The 15,086-nt window shown below is 42.4% G+C and overlaps 1 protein-coding gene across 1 annotated transcript in view; it reads right to left on the minus strand.

The window, feature by feature from the left end:
- ENOX1 (ecto-NOX disulfide-thiol exchanger 1) overlaps positions 1-15,086 on the minus strand; it is a 554,859-nt gene that overhangs the window by 239,409 nt on the left and 300,364 nt on the right. Inside the window, exon 4 of the mRNA XM_073894310.1 lies at positions 14,212-14,358. Within this exon, the coding sequence (XP_073750411.1) occupies positions 14,212-14,299 (88 nt within the window). The 5' untranslated portion in view covers positions 14,300-14,358. The remainder of the gene's footprint in view (positions 1-14,211; positions 14,359-15,086) is intronic.

Genomic DNA, 15,086 nt, shown 5'->3' on the forward strand with positions numbered 1-15,086 from the left:
TACTACAGTAGTCAACTAACTCATAACATTTTTTGACATTTTACTGCCCTGGGACTGAATGGGAGCTGTTTTCTTTTTTCTTCCTTTTTTTTTTTTTTTTTGCACAAAAATGATCAATATCAGAATTCTACTTTACCTACACTTAGCCAAGCACTTACAACCTGTTGCCACCTTCACATATGTCAGCTCCTGTAATTGTCACAACAGCTCAACAGATTAGGAAACTAGAGATCAGAGTGCTCTGATATATGCCTGAAACAGGAAGACCATAAAAAGTGTCCGTTATAATAAAAAAATCACTGAAGCATCATTTTGATCCAGGTGAAAATGTATATTCTATGTATAAAAGCACAGTTTTATTAAAATACTAAGTAAAAACCTCAATTATGAGAACAATAAAACACTATGTTCTAATGATATAATTTGGCTTCCTAAGAAGAAAATAGCATTGTTTCAACTGACGGTACCAAAAAGATGTTAAAATCAGTAATAAGATATACTGACCTCTTATGCCCTTTGACCTGAGACACTGAGAAGGGTATACCACCTCTGTGGTCTTCTTGCTAAAATTGTATAACCTTAATTTAATCAGAAGAGAACATCAGACAAACCCATATCAAAGACATCCTGCAAATAACTAACCAGTACTCTTAAAAAAAAAAATTTCATGGGTATGAAAGAAAAAGAAAGAATGCAGAACTGTCCTATTCATTTTTGGTATTTTTGGTGTATTCAGATCATCAGTCTGGAGACCAGCTGCCAATACACAGTATTGGAAGTATAAACGTAGGGTTAAGAAATTGGAATAATTCCCTATCACATTCAGGATATTAGCTAAACTTTATGATGCAAACTTGTTTTTATATTATTTGCAATCTTCCCTAAACAGTTATAATCAAAAGATGATTCTCCTTTAACTAGAAACTCCGGTTAACGAATTGAAAACGACTTTACACTAAGCTAAATTTATAGATGTCATTTCTTACAAAGGCTCTGTCTTTTCCAAATCAGTTATCTGAGCTCAGATGATTAGAATTAGGATGGCTCTTTCTGTTGTCCTAATGGGAAAGCAGACCTACAAGGGAAGTAAAACAAAAAAAGGCGGGGGTGGGGTGTGGGGTGTGGGGTGTGGGGTGTGGGGTGTGTGTGTGTGTGTGTGCGTGTGTGTGTGTGCTGGGGATTGAAGCCAGGAGGAAGGAAACACTATTCCCTTAAAACACATTCTTTAGCCTGTGAATACTACTAGATGCTCCAGGCCAAAAGTGAGCAGCTTGCTTCTAAACAGATTTTAATTTTTAATCCAGTGGAATAGGTCAGATGCAGCTCTCCCACCTGGAGGCCCTGGCCCAGAACCTACCTGCCCCAAGGCAGTACTGCAGGTCTGCTAGTAATGGTCACCTTTGGGTAAATGCAATCTCCTGGCAGCCGCGTGGCTCTGGGGGCTCTGATCCCAAGGAGCAGTAATAAAAGTTGGATGAGATCTCACAGTAGGGTGGGGGTTCTCTCCTACGATATTTTTGTAGGAGTGAGAAAGGACATAGCCAATCAAAAAACATTTTTTAAAGGGGAAGTAGGAGTGGGGATATCTATGTTTGAAATAAAATTCTAATAAAGATCAGCTTTACTACTTAATTAAATTTAGGTAGAGGCATATATGTTGGTCCAAACATGATATTCAGGAGACAAATCGTCTGACAGGGAAAGATCTCCAGGGGAATCAAACATCTAAATGTAGGGGGCACTGAACAGAGCAGTCCCCAGAGTGTCCAGACATGGAGCTAAAACAAGCAAGGAGGAAAGGAATCGGACCAATTCCCAAACTTTTCACAGACCTCAGATTAGCTGGGTTTTAGTGCAGCAGGTCTCAGCTGTCCTTGGAAATGAGAACACATTTTAAAAGCTGCATTTGAATTTTAAAGGTAATCAACATTTCTGCATTGTTTACTGAAAAAGGTCAACACGCCCATGTCTTATTTATGCAAGGCAGAACCTCAGTCTAAAAGCACTTGGCTTGCCACATGGCATTTGCTGAGAATGTGTTAAATGCATAGTTCCAGAAGCGAGAATATTATTTCTCAACTCAGTGAATGCATTATTAAAGGACCGCTGCTGTGTCCTCATGGGGAGACGGAGAAGAGGCAGGCGGTGACCCTGCGTGCTGAATGCAAAGGGACACTGACTGAGTCACTCACTATAAATTCACAGCCACAACACCAAACCCACACGACTCCGCCCCTCTTCAGTTCCCTTTTGGCCAATTTAGAAAAAAAGAAAAATGGAAACATTTAAATAAAACCCATCTAAAACTTCAGTGCCAAGTGCATTGTCTTTAGTTCTCTGGACAAGTGTCTCATGGAGATTTGTGCCTGGTGTCCTTTCCCATATTTTGGGAACTGCATGAACATTCGCCATCAGTCCTCAATTCTTCCTGCAGATCAGAAGTATAACATACTGACTCCTTCCAGTAAGATTTGTGTTGAAATCATCAAATGCCCACACAAGTAATTTTTTATTAACCGAACCTGAAATAATACATGATACATACCTATTTTATGACAATGAGAAGAGTTATGCACTGTAGTTAGCCGAGAGTATCTGTTGTATAAATTAAAAATCTTCTTAGAAGTAAGTCCAGTGTTTTAAATAGACTATGGAAAAGCATGAAATTAATCCCGTGTGAGTTTTGACTGGAACACAGGTGAGCCTTTACATTCTAGGAGAAATACTTCTCTGCAATAGACAAATTCCCTGATAAATTCAGAAATTATCCTTTTTACATAAATACTGTTCATTTAGAAAAATGATCTCTTTAAACTATTCTCTTAGTGCATTTTTTATACATAATTTGATGTATAGATAATAGATTTACATACAACTGTTCCAGTATACATCTTCTATATAAAGCAAAGTGAATCTGTGACAAAAATTCCTACCCTATTCTGGTGTGGGGAGCAAATAAATGACCAGTATCCCCAAGAGCATGGTGCCATATGCCTAGTTTTATGTAACGCTTTCCTCTTAAAAATAAGAATATAAAAAAACTCGTCTTTGGGAACTTCAGGAAATTTCAGAAGACTATGGTTTTTACATTACACTTTGATTGGATATATTTTCCTCAACCTCAGAATTCTTATATTAAAAGAGCTGATGCTGACATAATGTGGTCCAACGCCATCCATATGTATAGAACTCCCAGTGCACATCATCCACTCTGCTCTCTGCAGGTGACACAAGATGAATCAGGCACCACAGTCCACCAGTCCTGCCTTCCAAGAGCCCACAGCTGGGCTGGCAGGACAGACAGCTGGATAACTGGGGGTAAAGGAATGGAACTATATTCCAGTGGTGTGAAGAAAATGCTCTGGCAGCTTAGAATAAAAAGCAAGGATTCAGGAAGGGGACATGGGAGTAGGGAGGGCAGAGGCTCAGCAGAGAAGATGACATTTGAGCTGGGTCTTAAAGGATGAGTCAGATTAGACCAGGCAGACGGGAGCATTCCACGTTGGAAAAAACAATTCAGCCCATGCATGACAAGTTTTAAAAATCAGACTTTTAAGAGTGTTTTACTTCAGGCAGGCCTCGGTGGCTCAGTTGGTTAACATCTGCCTTCAGTTCAGGTCATGATCTCATGGTGTTGGGATCGAGCCCCACATTGAGCCCCATACTGAGCCCCGCAACGGGCTCCCCACTCAGTGGGGAGTCTGCTTCTCCCTCTGCCCCTCCCCCTGTTCGTGTGCTCTCTCAAATAAGTAAATAATTTTTTTTACAGTGTTTTTCTTCAAAAAGATTTAAGTTTGCAAAGCCTAACATGAGATAAGATCACAGACTGGATGGTTTCTTTCTCACCAGCCTGCCCTTCTCCCAGGAACCCTAGATGTTTAGTAAGGCCGTGTAATTAGAAGGAGCAGAGAACTGAGAGCCCCTTGGTAGGAGCAGAGAAACTGAGAATCCTTCCGGAACTGAAATAAGACTGGGAACCAGCACTACAGGCCTGTGAGGACAAGTGCTCGCGCTGAAATGAGAAAAAACATACTGCAATGATCACACCTTTTCGGTCTGCTTAAAATGCAAGTTAATCTCTTTAAGAAAGAGGCCCTGCCAAGAAAAAAGCCTGCAAAGTGTCATCCACTAAGGGGTCTGTAAGAATTCTGCTCTGTGCTAAGACCTATTTATTGGTCAGAAGGGAGGAGGGTGAGGAGAAATCAAGAATTTCCTTTCAGTGACTGAGTCACTCTGGTACTTGAGTGCAGGTGAAGGCTGGGCTGCAGCCTTCCTGTTTTGTACTATGCCCATCTTCTGCCACAGAGGGAAGGGGGAGGGGGAAAGCAAGGTCCAGTAGTCCTGGAGAGGGAAAGGAGGTCTGGGAAGTCCCTGTCCTCAGCTGGGTTCTAGGCACCGGCTCTAAGCCCTGAGGATTCTAGGGCTCAAGGGAGGATGGCTGGTTAGTGGCTGAGAGATGAAGAGGGAGACAGGACTTTGATAGGCTTCCGTAGTGCCTAGAAGCTAGCCAAACCAGAGGAACATTCAGTTAGCTAGAACCTAAATATAACAGGTAATATTTTGCTTATCCCTATTTTATAAAATGAAGTTCATCCATTCATATTGGTATTATTTTCAAAGGGGTACATGTATGTGTGAGTGTATGTGTGTGCACATGAGAGAGGTTAAAAAAAAAGAGAGTGAGTGTCTGGATTGTGTACATTATTTTTCTTTGGGCCATCTGTAGGTAGAGTCAAGTTGCAGGAAGGACATATTTAGGATGCCTCAGAGATGTTTTCTTTTATTCTTTTATTATTCCCCATATGAAAGGAGGCGGCTTCTGAGAGGTGCGTGATTGGCCCCTGAGCCCATGGGGCCCCCATGCCTCCTCCCCGGGCGTGCAGGCTATGGGGCACGGTGCAGGGCTGCTCTAGGCTCTCAAGGCTTGGATTCTGGCTCCCAGTTTTGGGGGTCTGCTGCTGACTCACTGCATGAACTGGGGCCGGTCACAGTTTTCTCAGGTAAAAAAACGCAAAGCCAGGGCTTGGATTTTAGAGACTTTTCATGGCGGTTTCCTCCTGAAGTGTTCTCTGATTCGGTAGCACAATATGATGTTCTAAAGAGATGTTTTCATCCTTCCGGGTTTTACATACTCACAATTCAAGAGCCACCGTAATAATAACAATGCCCCACCTAGTGTCCAAACGAGGAATACTGGTCCAGGAGTACACAGTGGGGAACGGCTCTCGGCCCTCCCTGGCATGCGGGCGTGGAATGGCAGTTGACAGAACGGATGCCTCCCCCCCCCCGGGGGGGGGTCTTTATATCTCACTGACCCAAGTTGGTGACAAAGGAGATTTTTGAAAAGGCTGGGTTTTACAACTCTTAAGGGTGATGTACCACGCTAGCACAATAAGACTTTTATTAAGGTTGCAGAGAATGATCTTTCCTAACATTTTTACTGGCAGCGATGGCCATGAACATAAAAAGAGCCTCAGGTGGCTGGAGATCAGAAGGCAGCACCTTGCTGATGGACAGTGAGAAGGGGTTCTGGGTGTGTGCCCCAAGCAACCCAGCCACGTTTTAGCATCTTGCTGAGATTTTCACATACAGAACCTGTGAGTCTGGCAGGGTTTCAATTCCCTCACCTTTCCCTTTTCATTTCTTTCCTTCTAAATGCTCTCACACAAGGAAAATGGGTCTGATCATTAACAGCTAACCACATGCTCTTAGAACTTCCCACATTCCTTACCACTCTGTCCCTCTTCCGACTTAAGGCCACCCCACAGCAAAGAAACCACGGGAAGGAATGAACACAAATACTGGGACAATGCATGCGTTGTTTAAGTGAGCGGGCCTCCTCCTCCTGTGTTTGACTCTCCTGTGCTGCTTTTTCTTCACTAAGTGCAGGGGCAATTGAATTTTTATATTGCCGTGCAAAAATCGCTGCATTTTGGGACCTGCCTCCCTCTCGGAAGCCAGGTCAAGTATTCCGTGGAATACTTGTACAGCGTCTCCTGCATGCCACACTGTCTTCATGATGTCTGGGCTGAGAGAACATAATGAGCCCAAACTCGGAAATTCTCCATCATGCTGCCCATCCTGCCCACAGCATTGTGACCTAGATTACCGGAAGCACGTTTCACTTCTTGTGACCAAGTTCGCAACGGCAGAGATTTTTCTCCTTGTTTATTATACTTAAGCCTGCTTCTCCTGATTGTTGAACCCATCCCAGCAGCTGCTTATCTTTCGGAATTCTGCAATGCTGACCAGGCTGACAGCCGGAAAAACTCACCTGCCTGCTGACCTGCTTTGATCTCTTCTTACTAAACTGGTTGCTTCTCTGTGACCTCCCTCACCAGTCTGCCTTCCGTCCTTACCTTCCAGTCAGTCACTTGGAATTGTATGATTTACTAGCCCAATGTGACTTCTACTCATCCCTGAATCTGCCTCCACGTGATCCATATTTCAAAACTCACTTGATTCCAGGGTGTCCCAAATTGTCCTTAACTCCCTCATCACACATTCCATATACCTGCTCCATGATCTTCATGCTCATCCTGAGAGCAGCATGCCCTCTGATTGAGTTCAGAGTGATGATTTCTGCTCAGTCCCACTGATCTCAGTACAGGTCTGGTGAGCTGTGGTATTCTTGAGTACAACTATTACCTGGTAACCAGTGACTCAGGAGGCTCAAACAGAAAACTGGCAAATGAGATTTGCCTTAGAGGGCCACCAGAACACAGTGACCATTGATAAATACTGAAGAAAGAAGACATCTGGAATATTTACTGAACATCTAGAATGGTGCCTGGTACATGATGGGGATTCAAAAAAATTTTGGCAAGTTATGTATGGGTGTCTTTTAAATAACAAATTGTAAATGTTTGGAGCTATGATTGGATATTGTCAGGTCCTTCTGGTTAAAGAATCTATCTGATTCATATTGATATCCCCAGGGCCCAGCATAGTGCCTAGTACATAGTAGGGTGACAGATATTTGTTGAATTAAAATGACTTTGTTGAAAAGAGTATGTCAAAGGTACTTCCGGAAGATGTCTAATTTCCCAGGAGTCTAGATGCGGTAGGACAACTTACCACGTCGAGACCAAACTATCAGATTGGTTGGACCCCTAAATCTACAATATTCTTGAGGGACTAGAGCCTGTGACTCTACCAAATGGGTATGAACCACAACAAGGGAAGAATAGGAACTCTTCAGTGACCTAATGTACATTCCCCTCCTGCTGGGAGCCTCTGCACCTTCAGGTTTGGCCTGGGATGCAAGACATCCTTCTGGACAGCTACTAACTCATAAGCAAAAATAGGAAGCTGGGTTTGGTCATGCATCTCTTATGTCTGACACATGGATGAGCATGAAGCAGCCAGCTATGGGCCCTCTAATGGAGCCCAACACAGTTGTCAAAACAGATGGATGGCAAAGGGCCAAGAATGTAACGCGCTTAGTGAATGGTGTAAGGCTAAGTGGTTTAGGACACTTAATTTTTTGTTATAGTTGAAGCTATCCAGAAATGTAGGGAACACTATACTTAGGTCATTCAAGGGTGCAAGATTTTCAAACTATATTAGAATGTGTTAGCACCCATTTCGCATAAACTATAAAGCACCCATTTTTAAAATACTCATAGCAATCAATGCTTTTAATTGAGCAGAAAAAACATATAGAGATATAGAAATATTTAGTCCGAGCTGTGGTTCCTGACAGTCATCTTCACAGATAAATTTCCACAATGGATGTTTCAATTAAGACAGTAATATTTATTGAAAGGTAAGCCATAAATGCATAGCCACTTGAAACATTATTGAACAGAAGTAATTTATACTGCAGCTGGTGTACTGCATTTGAGCCCTGCTTTGATTTTATCAGCATTTGTCAATTAATCAACGTGAACCTTGTAAAACATGTTCTCTTATTAGTGGAAACAAGCAATTGCTTGCAGACTTTGAAGGAAAGGTCATTTAATAATTTGCTAATTGTGCAAAGATAGATTTAAATTTAAAAAAGAAAGGCAAACTCCCATTACCGCTGTGCATAAACGCGACTTTAAGTTTAACCTTGCTCCCTTAAATGTGGTCCATGGTTCCATTTTTGTTTTCATTTTTAACTGAATAGCAGAAAAAGATTAAGACAGAAAAAAAAGTAACCTCCAGATTTTAAATTTATTTTAAGAAACTTTTTGTTGTCACCTTTCCCATTTCAAAGGAGTTGCTATCCTTGAGGCTACGGTTCTCAACAAATCAACTGTATTTTCTTGGCAAAAAAAAAAAAGAAAGAAAAAAGACAAAGCAAAAGAAATAGAAAACAGCAGCACAAAAGAGCCATACAGTGGCAATGTTCTGTCTCCTTCTTTCTGTTTTGTTTTTTTATTTGCCTCACCTCATCCTTCATCCTGCTAGATGAGATGTCAGCCCCTGCTTCTGACGGCTGGTTCATTTTAAGTTCAGTGAGAAAGAAGCTGAGTCAAGTTCTCCCCGGCAAGCCCCACACCAGCACACTGGCCGACGCCCCCCACCACCCAGAAAGTGCTTCAACTTCCAGCGCCACTAAGTGCTCAGCGGTCACCCACGGGGACGCCACCACGTTTAAAACGGGGAACATACCTCGGAGAGCAATTTCTACACCGGGGTCTGCAGGGCTAAATCGAGAAATCCGCACCATCTTAGAAGTGTCTGTGACACCGAAGATGAGCTCGCACGCTTTGAGGCCTTTGTAAGAGAAAGAATTTTGTACGGAGTTTACAGAGACAACATCTGTGGAATGGAGATGGGTCTTGCCAGACCCGGTCTGGGCAAGCTACTTTGCTGCACAGCTCCTTTTATAAGAGCTACGAGGCCTGGGCTGCTCTCTGCCTGCTCAAACTGGCTTATCAATCCATTCCATTCCGTTCTGTTCTCCGTTCTAAATAAGTCATTATTTCAGGCACATTTCCCTAAGCAGATGCAAACACTCTTTTCCTGTGTGAGATTCCCTTGGGCGAATTGGGCTTCTTGGAAAAGGGTCAAGGAGCAATCAAACAAAATACCTACTGAGAAACAAGCCTGTGGTTTCAGGGGATGCTGTCAGTCACACAGGCCAGGAGTCAAATTTTAGACACTGTGCGGGCCGCAATCTTGAGTGTGATAGGGCCGGTGATGGGGAGCACACTCCTGCTATCTGCAGCCAAAGTTTCTTTTTTGGTCATAAGCAATAGGTTTATTTTTTCCCCCAGCTTTATTGAGGTAGAACTGGCAGAAACAATTGTATAAATTTAACGTGTACATACAGTGGTGACAGACAGATAGAGAGATAGATAGTGAGGGATGACCACAATAAAGTTAGTTAACAAATCTATCACCTCACACAGTTACCTTTCTGTGTGCCTGGTGAGAAGGGCTTATGTCTTAAGGAAACAAAACTGATAGTCATAACACAATGGAAAAATTTCCTTGTCTAATATTTCTAATTAAATGCTGCTAATCAAATTCTAATTTCTTAATTAAACTGTAATAAAAACTTTTATAAGGGAAAAGTTATCATTCAATTGCTATCTTCTGTTCTCATCATCTTATCTAACAAATGTGGGCTATTTCTGAAATAAATACTCATTACATTTCTTTTTTCTTTCAGTCAGAGGGAGAAAAGTACCTCTGATGTTCTTTTAATATTTCCTTTTATTCACTTCACCTTCAGTTAGCTCACTTCCATATATCAAGATTCTTTTCCAAACAGGAGAGACAAGACGCACAGGCAAGGGGGGCAGGCAGGTGGCCCACCTTCAAGAAACAGAAGAGCTGCTCCCAGGCAGGGGTTACTTCCACCTAAAACACACATACCATATTACGAAGCCAGAGGCAAAAACGAATGGAGGTGGATGGCAGGTTTTCATTTGTTTTCCTGACATTCTGTAAATAAATGCGTGTGTTTCAATTCAAACAGTTCCATTATCTTGGAGGTCTTAACCATTTGTAATAGCGGTTTCTGAAGTGTTCAGAGCCTATGCTCGAGGAGTATTATGGGCATTCAACGTAGTCATGCTACCTGAAGCAGGTTTACAACTTTGTTCATGGTTATCCTTGATCATCTCCATTTAAAAGTAAGTTCAGGCTCGTGACGTGGCTGAAGCATCCTCTGATGTTTCAGTTTGTTGGTCAGCGCCCCCCAACACCCCCGAACATCTGGCTCTGCTGGGTACCCTCACACTCTTCACATGAAACTACAATTGGCAAGGTCAAGGGGGGGGGCGGGGGGCGGGGGGAATGGTGGCCAGCGGTGCTAAACTAAGAAACATGTTTAAAAAAGGGCAGCCTTGTTTGAAAATGTACCCGGGATTTTGGTTGTCTTCAGGTGTGATGAGGCCAGCATTTTAGGAGATGCTTGCCAATGAAAAGACAGTCTGCTATGTCCGGTTCCCAAGAGGAGGGGGGCGTGCAGTGCCAAGATGGCCTGGAGGCACTGGGGTCAGCTGGAATCAGAGGGGATAAGGGGGGAACATGGCAATTAACTTGTTTGTGGTTTCTGCAGGAAAGGCAAAGCAAGGCAAGGCAAGAGGTTTAGGATTGGCTAGTTTGCATAATTTCAGTGGGTTCTATGGTATACAGTTGGTTCCTAACTGTCCAGTACCTGGCCCTGAGGTGATTTAGGGCAGGGGGAAAATATTCTGGACTGCAAGAGCCTGATAAAAGGAGGCGGGTGGGGGCATAGACTCAGGATTGCTTGACATCAAAAGGGTGTTCCTAGGCCAATTGAATTAGCTTACCCTGCAAGGACAGTGCCTTCCCCAGGATCTGCGAGGCCCTATGATGTCCAAGTATCATAAAATACAGACAACAAAAAACAAGATTAATACAACCCTGTTGGAAACACTGCCATAAGAAGCATAAAAACAAAGTTTCTCAGACTCCACTGTGCAGAGAAATCACCAGGGTATTCTGTTAAACTACATGCTGATTCATTAGATCAGGTGGGGTTTGAGACTTTGCATTTCCAATAAACTCCCTGGTGCTGCTGGGACCACACTTTGAGAACTCAGGGATAAGAATGTCACTATAAGTCTGCTCTGGGTCACTTTCTGCAGGGAAAAGGGAAGGACTTAACATTTACTGAACCCTGCTGTGCACCAGATACTGCTGGGCACTGAATATTCAGACTTTATCTTGTTTCATTGGGACAATACCCTTGGCTCATAGCAAAAATTATCCCAATGTTATAGGAAAGAACTGAGGCTCCGGGTGATTAAGTCACCTGCGATGGGTCACTTAGCTAAAAGTAAGAAGTTATAAATGTATCTGACCTAAAAACTTTTTTTTTTTTTGATCCCACTACAACATCAGTACAGATGGTACCACTCTGATGGAAAATAAAAAGTCTCGGCTGATAAAAGCTTCATGAAGTATAAAGTCCATGGACTTGAATCATGGGGCACTTACAACTTGACTTTTGAAAAGAGGGGAAATTCTAAATGGTGTTCATCTCAGGACCAGAAATAAATGGTGCTGACTAAATAACTTATATTTTATTATAGCCATTCGAGAAACTCTGCAAATGGGACTCCCTCTGAAACTAGTGTTTTTATTTTAAGAAGTGACGCATGTACATGGTAAGATATATACAACAGAAGTTACTCTTCCTCCCAAATGCCCTTAGTTCTACAGCTCAGAGAGAACTATTGTTAGGTTTGCATAACCTTCTAGAGATTCTGGACAAATAATAAGATTCTATGCAAATAACTCACTTTTTCATACAAATTCATTCATACAGTAATTTTAAGGCACTGCGGGGGGGGGAAGCAGTAAATAAAACACACAGAATCCCTCATGTACCTTACATTCCAGTAGGGAATATAGATCATAAACAAGCAAGTAAAATAAATATATGGTATGTCAAATAGGGCTAATGCTAATGGAGCAAAAGCGGGAGAGGGGATGCTTGTGATTATCAACGCAGTGGTTAAGGACGACCTCACCGAAACAGTGATATCGCAGTAAAGACACGAAGGAGATCCTTCTGTTCCATGCTGACTTTTCCCTGGTACGTGTTAAAGCTCTCACCGTATCAGAACGGAACAGGTCTACCTCATTCTCTTTAGTGGCTCCACAGTATGCCACTGTTTGCATATAGGAATGTTCTAGATTAATCCCGTTGTGTAATTTGTTAAGATGATCAGTTAGTGGTCATAAAAAGATTGGGGAACGTGGCATCGAACCTGATGAAGCAGAAAGGGACTTCATTCAGCTGGGTGTGAGAAGCTGTGGATGTAAGTAAGTCCCAGTGTGCCATTTGCCCTGCATGCTCATGTTATCACTGAGTATTCTCCCCTTTCCTGCCTCATCTTAGCCTATGCTACTGTCCACCAGGCACAGGGTGATGTCTAGAAGCTCCTCTAGTGGCGGGGGGGTGTCAAGGCGACATCCTGTTTGCAATTTTCCTCAACGCCAGGCTACCTGGAGTCCTTGCAGAGTCAAAGAAAAACTTCGCCCCTCCAGGTGACAAGCTTTCTACATCCCCCACAAAGGAAGCAGAAGCAAACATTTTAGGGAGCAGTTAACCCTCTGGGCTCTGAAGGCAATCTTCCCCTTTAGGAGAAAGCATATAAGCTTCCCTAAAACAAAAACAAACAAAATCCGTACCTTCCAGTAATATTTATTTATATGGATGCAGATGTTTAACTCTGCGCCGTATGACTGAACAGATTCCACATTTAATGAAAGATTAATTTATTCATTTAATTATTATCTGAGGCAGTACCTGGATTATGTCAGCAATCTGCCAAGCTCTGTAGGAGGAATAAATATCAGTGCAATATGGCTCCTCCCCCTGTCACCTTCGAGCCTTTTAGCAAAGACAGAACAAGAAAAAAACAAAACAACATAACCAAACACAACACACCAGGATTGTGGCAAGTGCTGCCAAAGGCAATACAACAAGGATTAAAATAAAGGAGAGAATGCTCTGATCTGGCGCCCCTCAAAGACCCTTCAGAGAGGAATCTGAGCCAAGATACAAAACGGGTAAAGTGGAACAAGGGGACTCTGGGACTGGGTGGGTGTGTGTGTGTGGACACATGTGAGCGGAAGGTGAGCAAAGGCGCAGGTAAGGGGGAGTACAGATGCTGCATGGGAGCGTGCAGTGGCTCTGTAGAGCTTAAACACCGAATGTGGGGTGTGCTTGTGGGTGACGGGCAATGTTGCTTGGAGTGTGACCAGCAGAGGGTCCAAAGGCCCCTACTTCGTTATTAGATGTGGGATAAATAAATTAGTTCTGAAAGAGATCCAAAAAGGCACCATCAGCTTCTTCCTCTTTTTTTTTTTTTTTTTTTTTTTGTTTATGGGCGCAAGAGAGGGCTGTACACTTTGGTTTTACAACCTCTATTTCTAATTCCAGTAATTTTTAAAACCTACTTCATACTTCTCAAAATAATGTATGCCTATAGTTTAAAAAAGCACATAGTATTATTATGGTAGTATAAGGCCTATAACTAAAAACAACCATCTCTTCTGTCACCTGTCCCCACCACCTCTTTCCTGCTCCTCTGAGGACATGTTTTTTGGTTTGCTTTATTATGAAGGAGAGTTATTTGCCAGAGTGAGCTCATTATACAGGTAAGTCTTTTGCCCCACCCAGTTAGTTACTGTCAGTTTGATAAATCTATGTGCTTGTCCAGAGGAGAGAGACTAACCAGTAACTAATCCATCCCTCCCACAAGGTGGGTGAATCCTGCTATAGGAGAAAAAAACTACTTTTCACTTCCAATTCTGATATTTGGTTCCATATTTTTAAATAATGAGTACATACTGATATTTCTCAAGTCACCGTTTTTAGAGATTATCTTCTGTCTCACTAGGAGGCAAAGAAAAATTTAGCATCCTTGTACCATCACCACCTCCTAACAAGCTTCTGCCCACATCTCTCTAGTATGTTAAAGTAGCGATTTGGGGTTGAATCAAAATTCTGTGTTTAGATTGTTATGACTACACAGTAATTATTTACTATCAAGCCACGTAGTGTAAGAAAACACTTCCTATCTTGTACAATATTTAGTTTTTCCTTTCTTCTTTTTTTTTTGGTCCATTAATAACTGCTCCTGAACTTTCCATACGAACTATAAAAACCCTATTAAAACCATTTTTTTTCCCCATGATCAACGCCATCAGTTAATCTGTCACATCTATTCTTCCCTGGAGGAGCCTCCCATTGAGTTGTCTGGTCTAGCGGTTTCCCAGGCCAGCGCCCACCTGTTGTCCTGGGGCTTCTTTTTAACACCATCTTGCGAAATCCCTGCGCCTCTCGCCTGTGTTGGGTCCCCCGTTTCCTGGATCCCATGGCTTCCTCTTTCTTGGATTACATCCTCATTTTTGTAGAGCACATTCTCTAGTAGCTTCCTGAGAAAAGGTACATGGGAGGTAAATTCGTTGAGACCTTCCTTGAGCATCTGAAAACGTCTTAATTCTACTCTCACGCTTGCTAGTTAAGCTTGTCATTAAATCCTAAGTAAAAGGGGCGCCTGGGTGGCTCAGTCGTTAAGCGTCTGCCTTCGGCTCAGGTCATGATCCCAAGGTCCTGGGATCGAGCCCCACATTGGGCTCCCTGCTCGGCGGGAAGCCTGCTTCTCCCTCTCCCACTCCCCCTGCTTGTGTTCCCTCTCTCACTGTGTCTCTCTCTGTTAAATAAATAAATAAAATCTTAAAAAAAAAAAAAATCCTAAGTAAAAAGTCATCCCCCTCAGCATTCTGAGGGCCGGACTGTCTTCTAGCTTCCAGTGTGGTGCTTGAGGAGTCTGATATCATTGGCATTCCTGATCTTTTATATATGACCTGTTTTATTTCTCTGGAAGGTTTTGGAATCTTCTTTGTAATCCCTGGTGTTCTGAAGCCTCATACTAAAGAATCTCAATGAGGATCTTTTCTTATCCATTGTTCTGGACCCTTCAAATCTGGATATTCCTACTGTTGTTCCATTTTGAAATTTTTTCTTGTATTATTTTTTAATAATTGTCTCCTCACCATGAACATAGGTTTCCAGTCTTATAAATTTTTTCCCGGGTTTTATGTACTTATTATGTATTCTACTCTGGTCTAGTTTGTTTATCCAGAGAATTTTAGGTTACCCA

Source organism: Callorhinus ursinus, unplaced genomic scaffold (assembly GCF_003265705.2).
Source record: "Callorhinus ursinus isolate GAN/ISIS: 27379988/994484 unplaced genomic scaffold, GSC_fseal_2.0 scaffold7, whole genome shotgun sequence".
Lineage (NCBI taxonomy): Eukaryota > Metazoa > Chordata > Mammalia > Carnivora > Otariidae > Callorhinus > Callorhinus ursinus.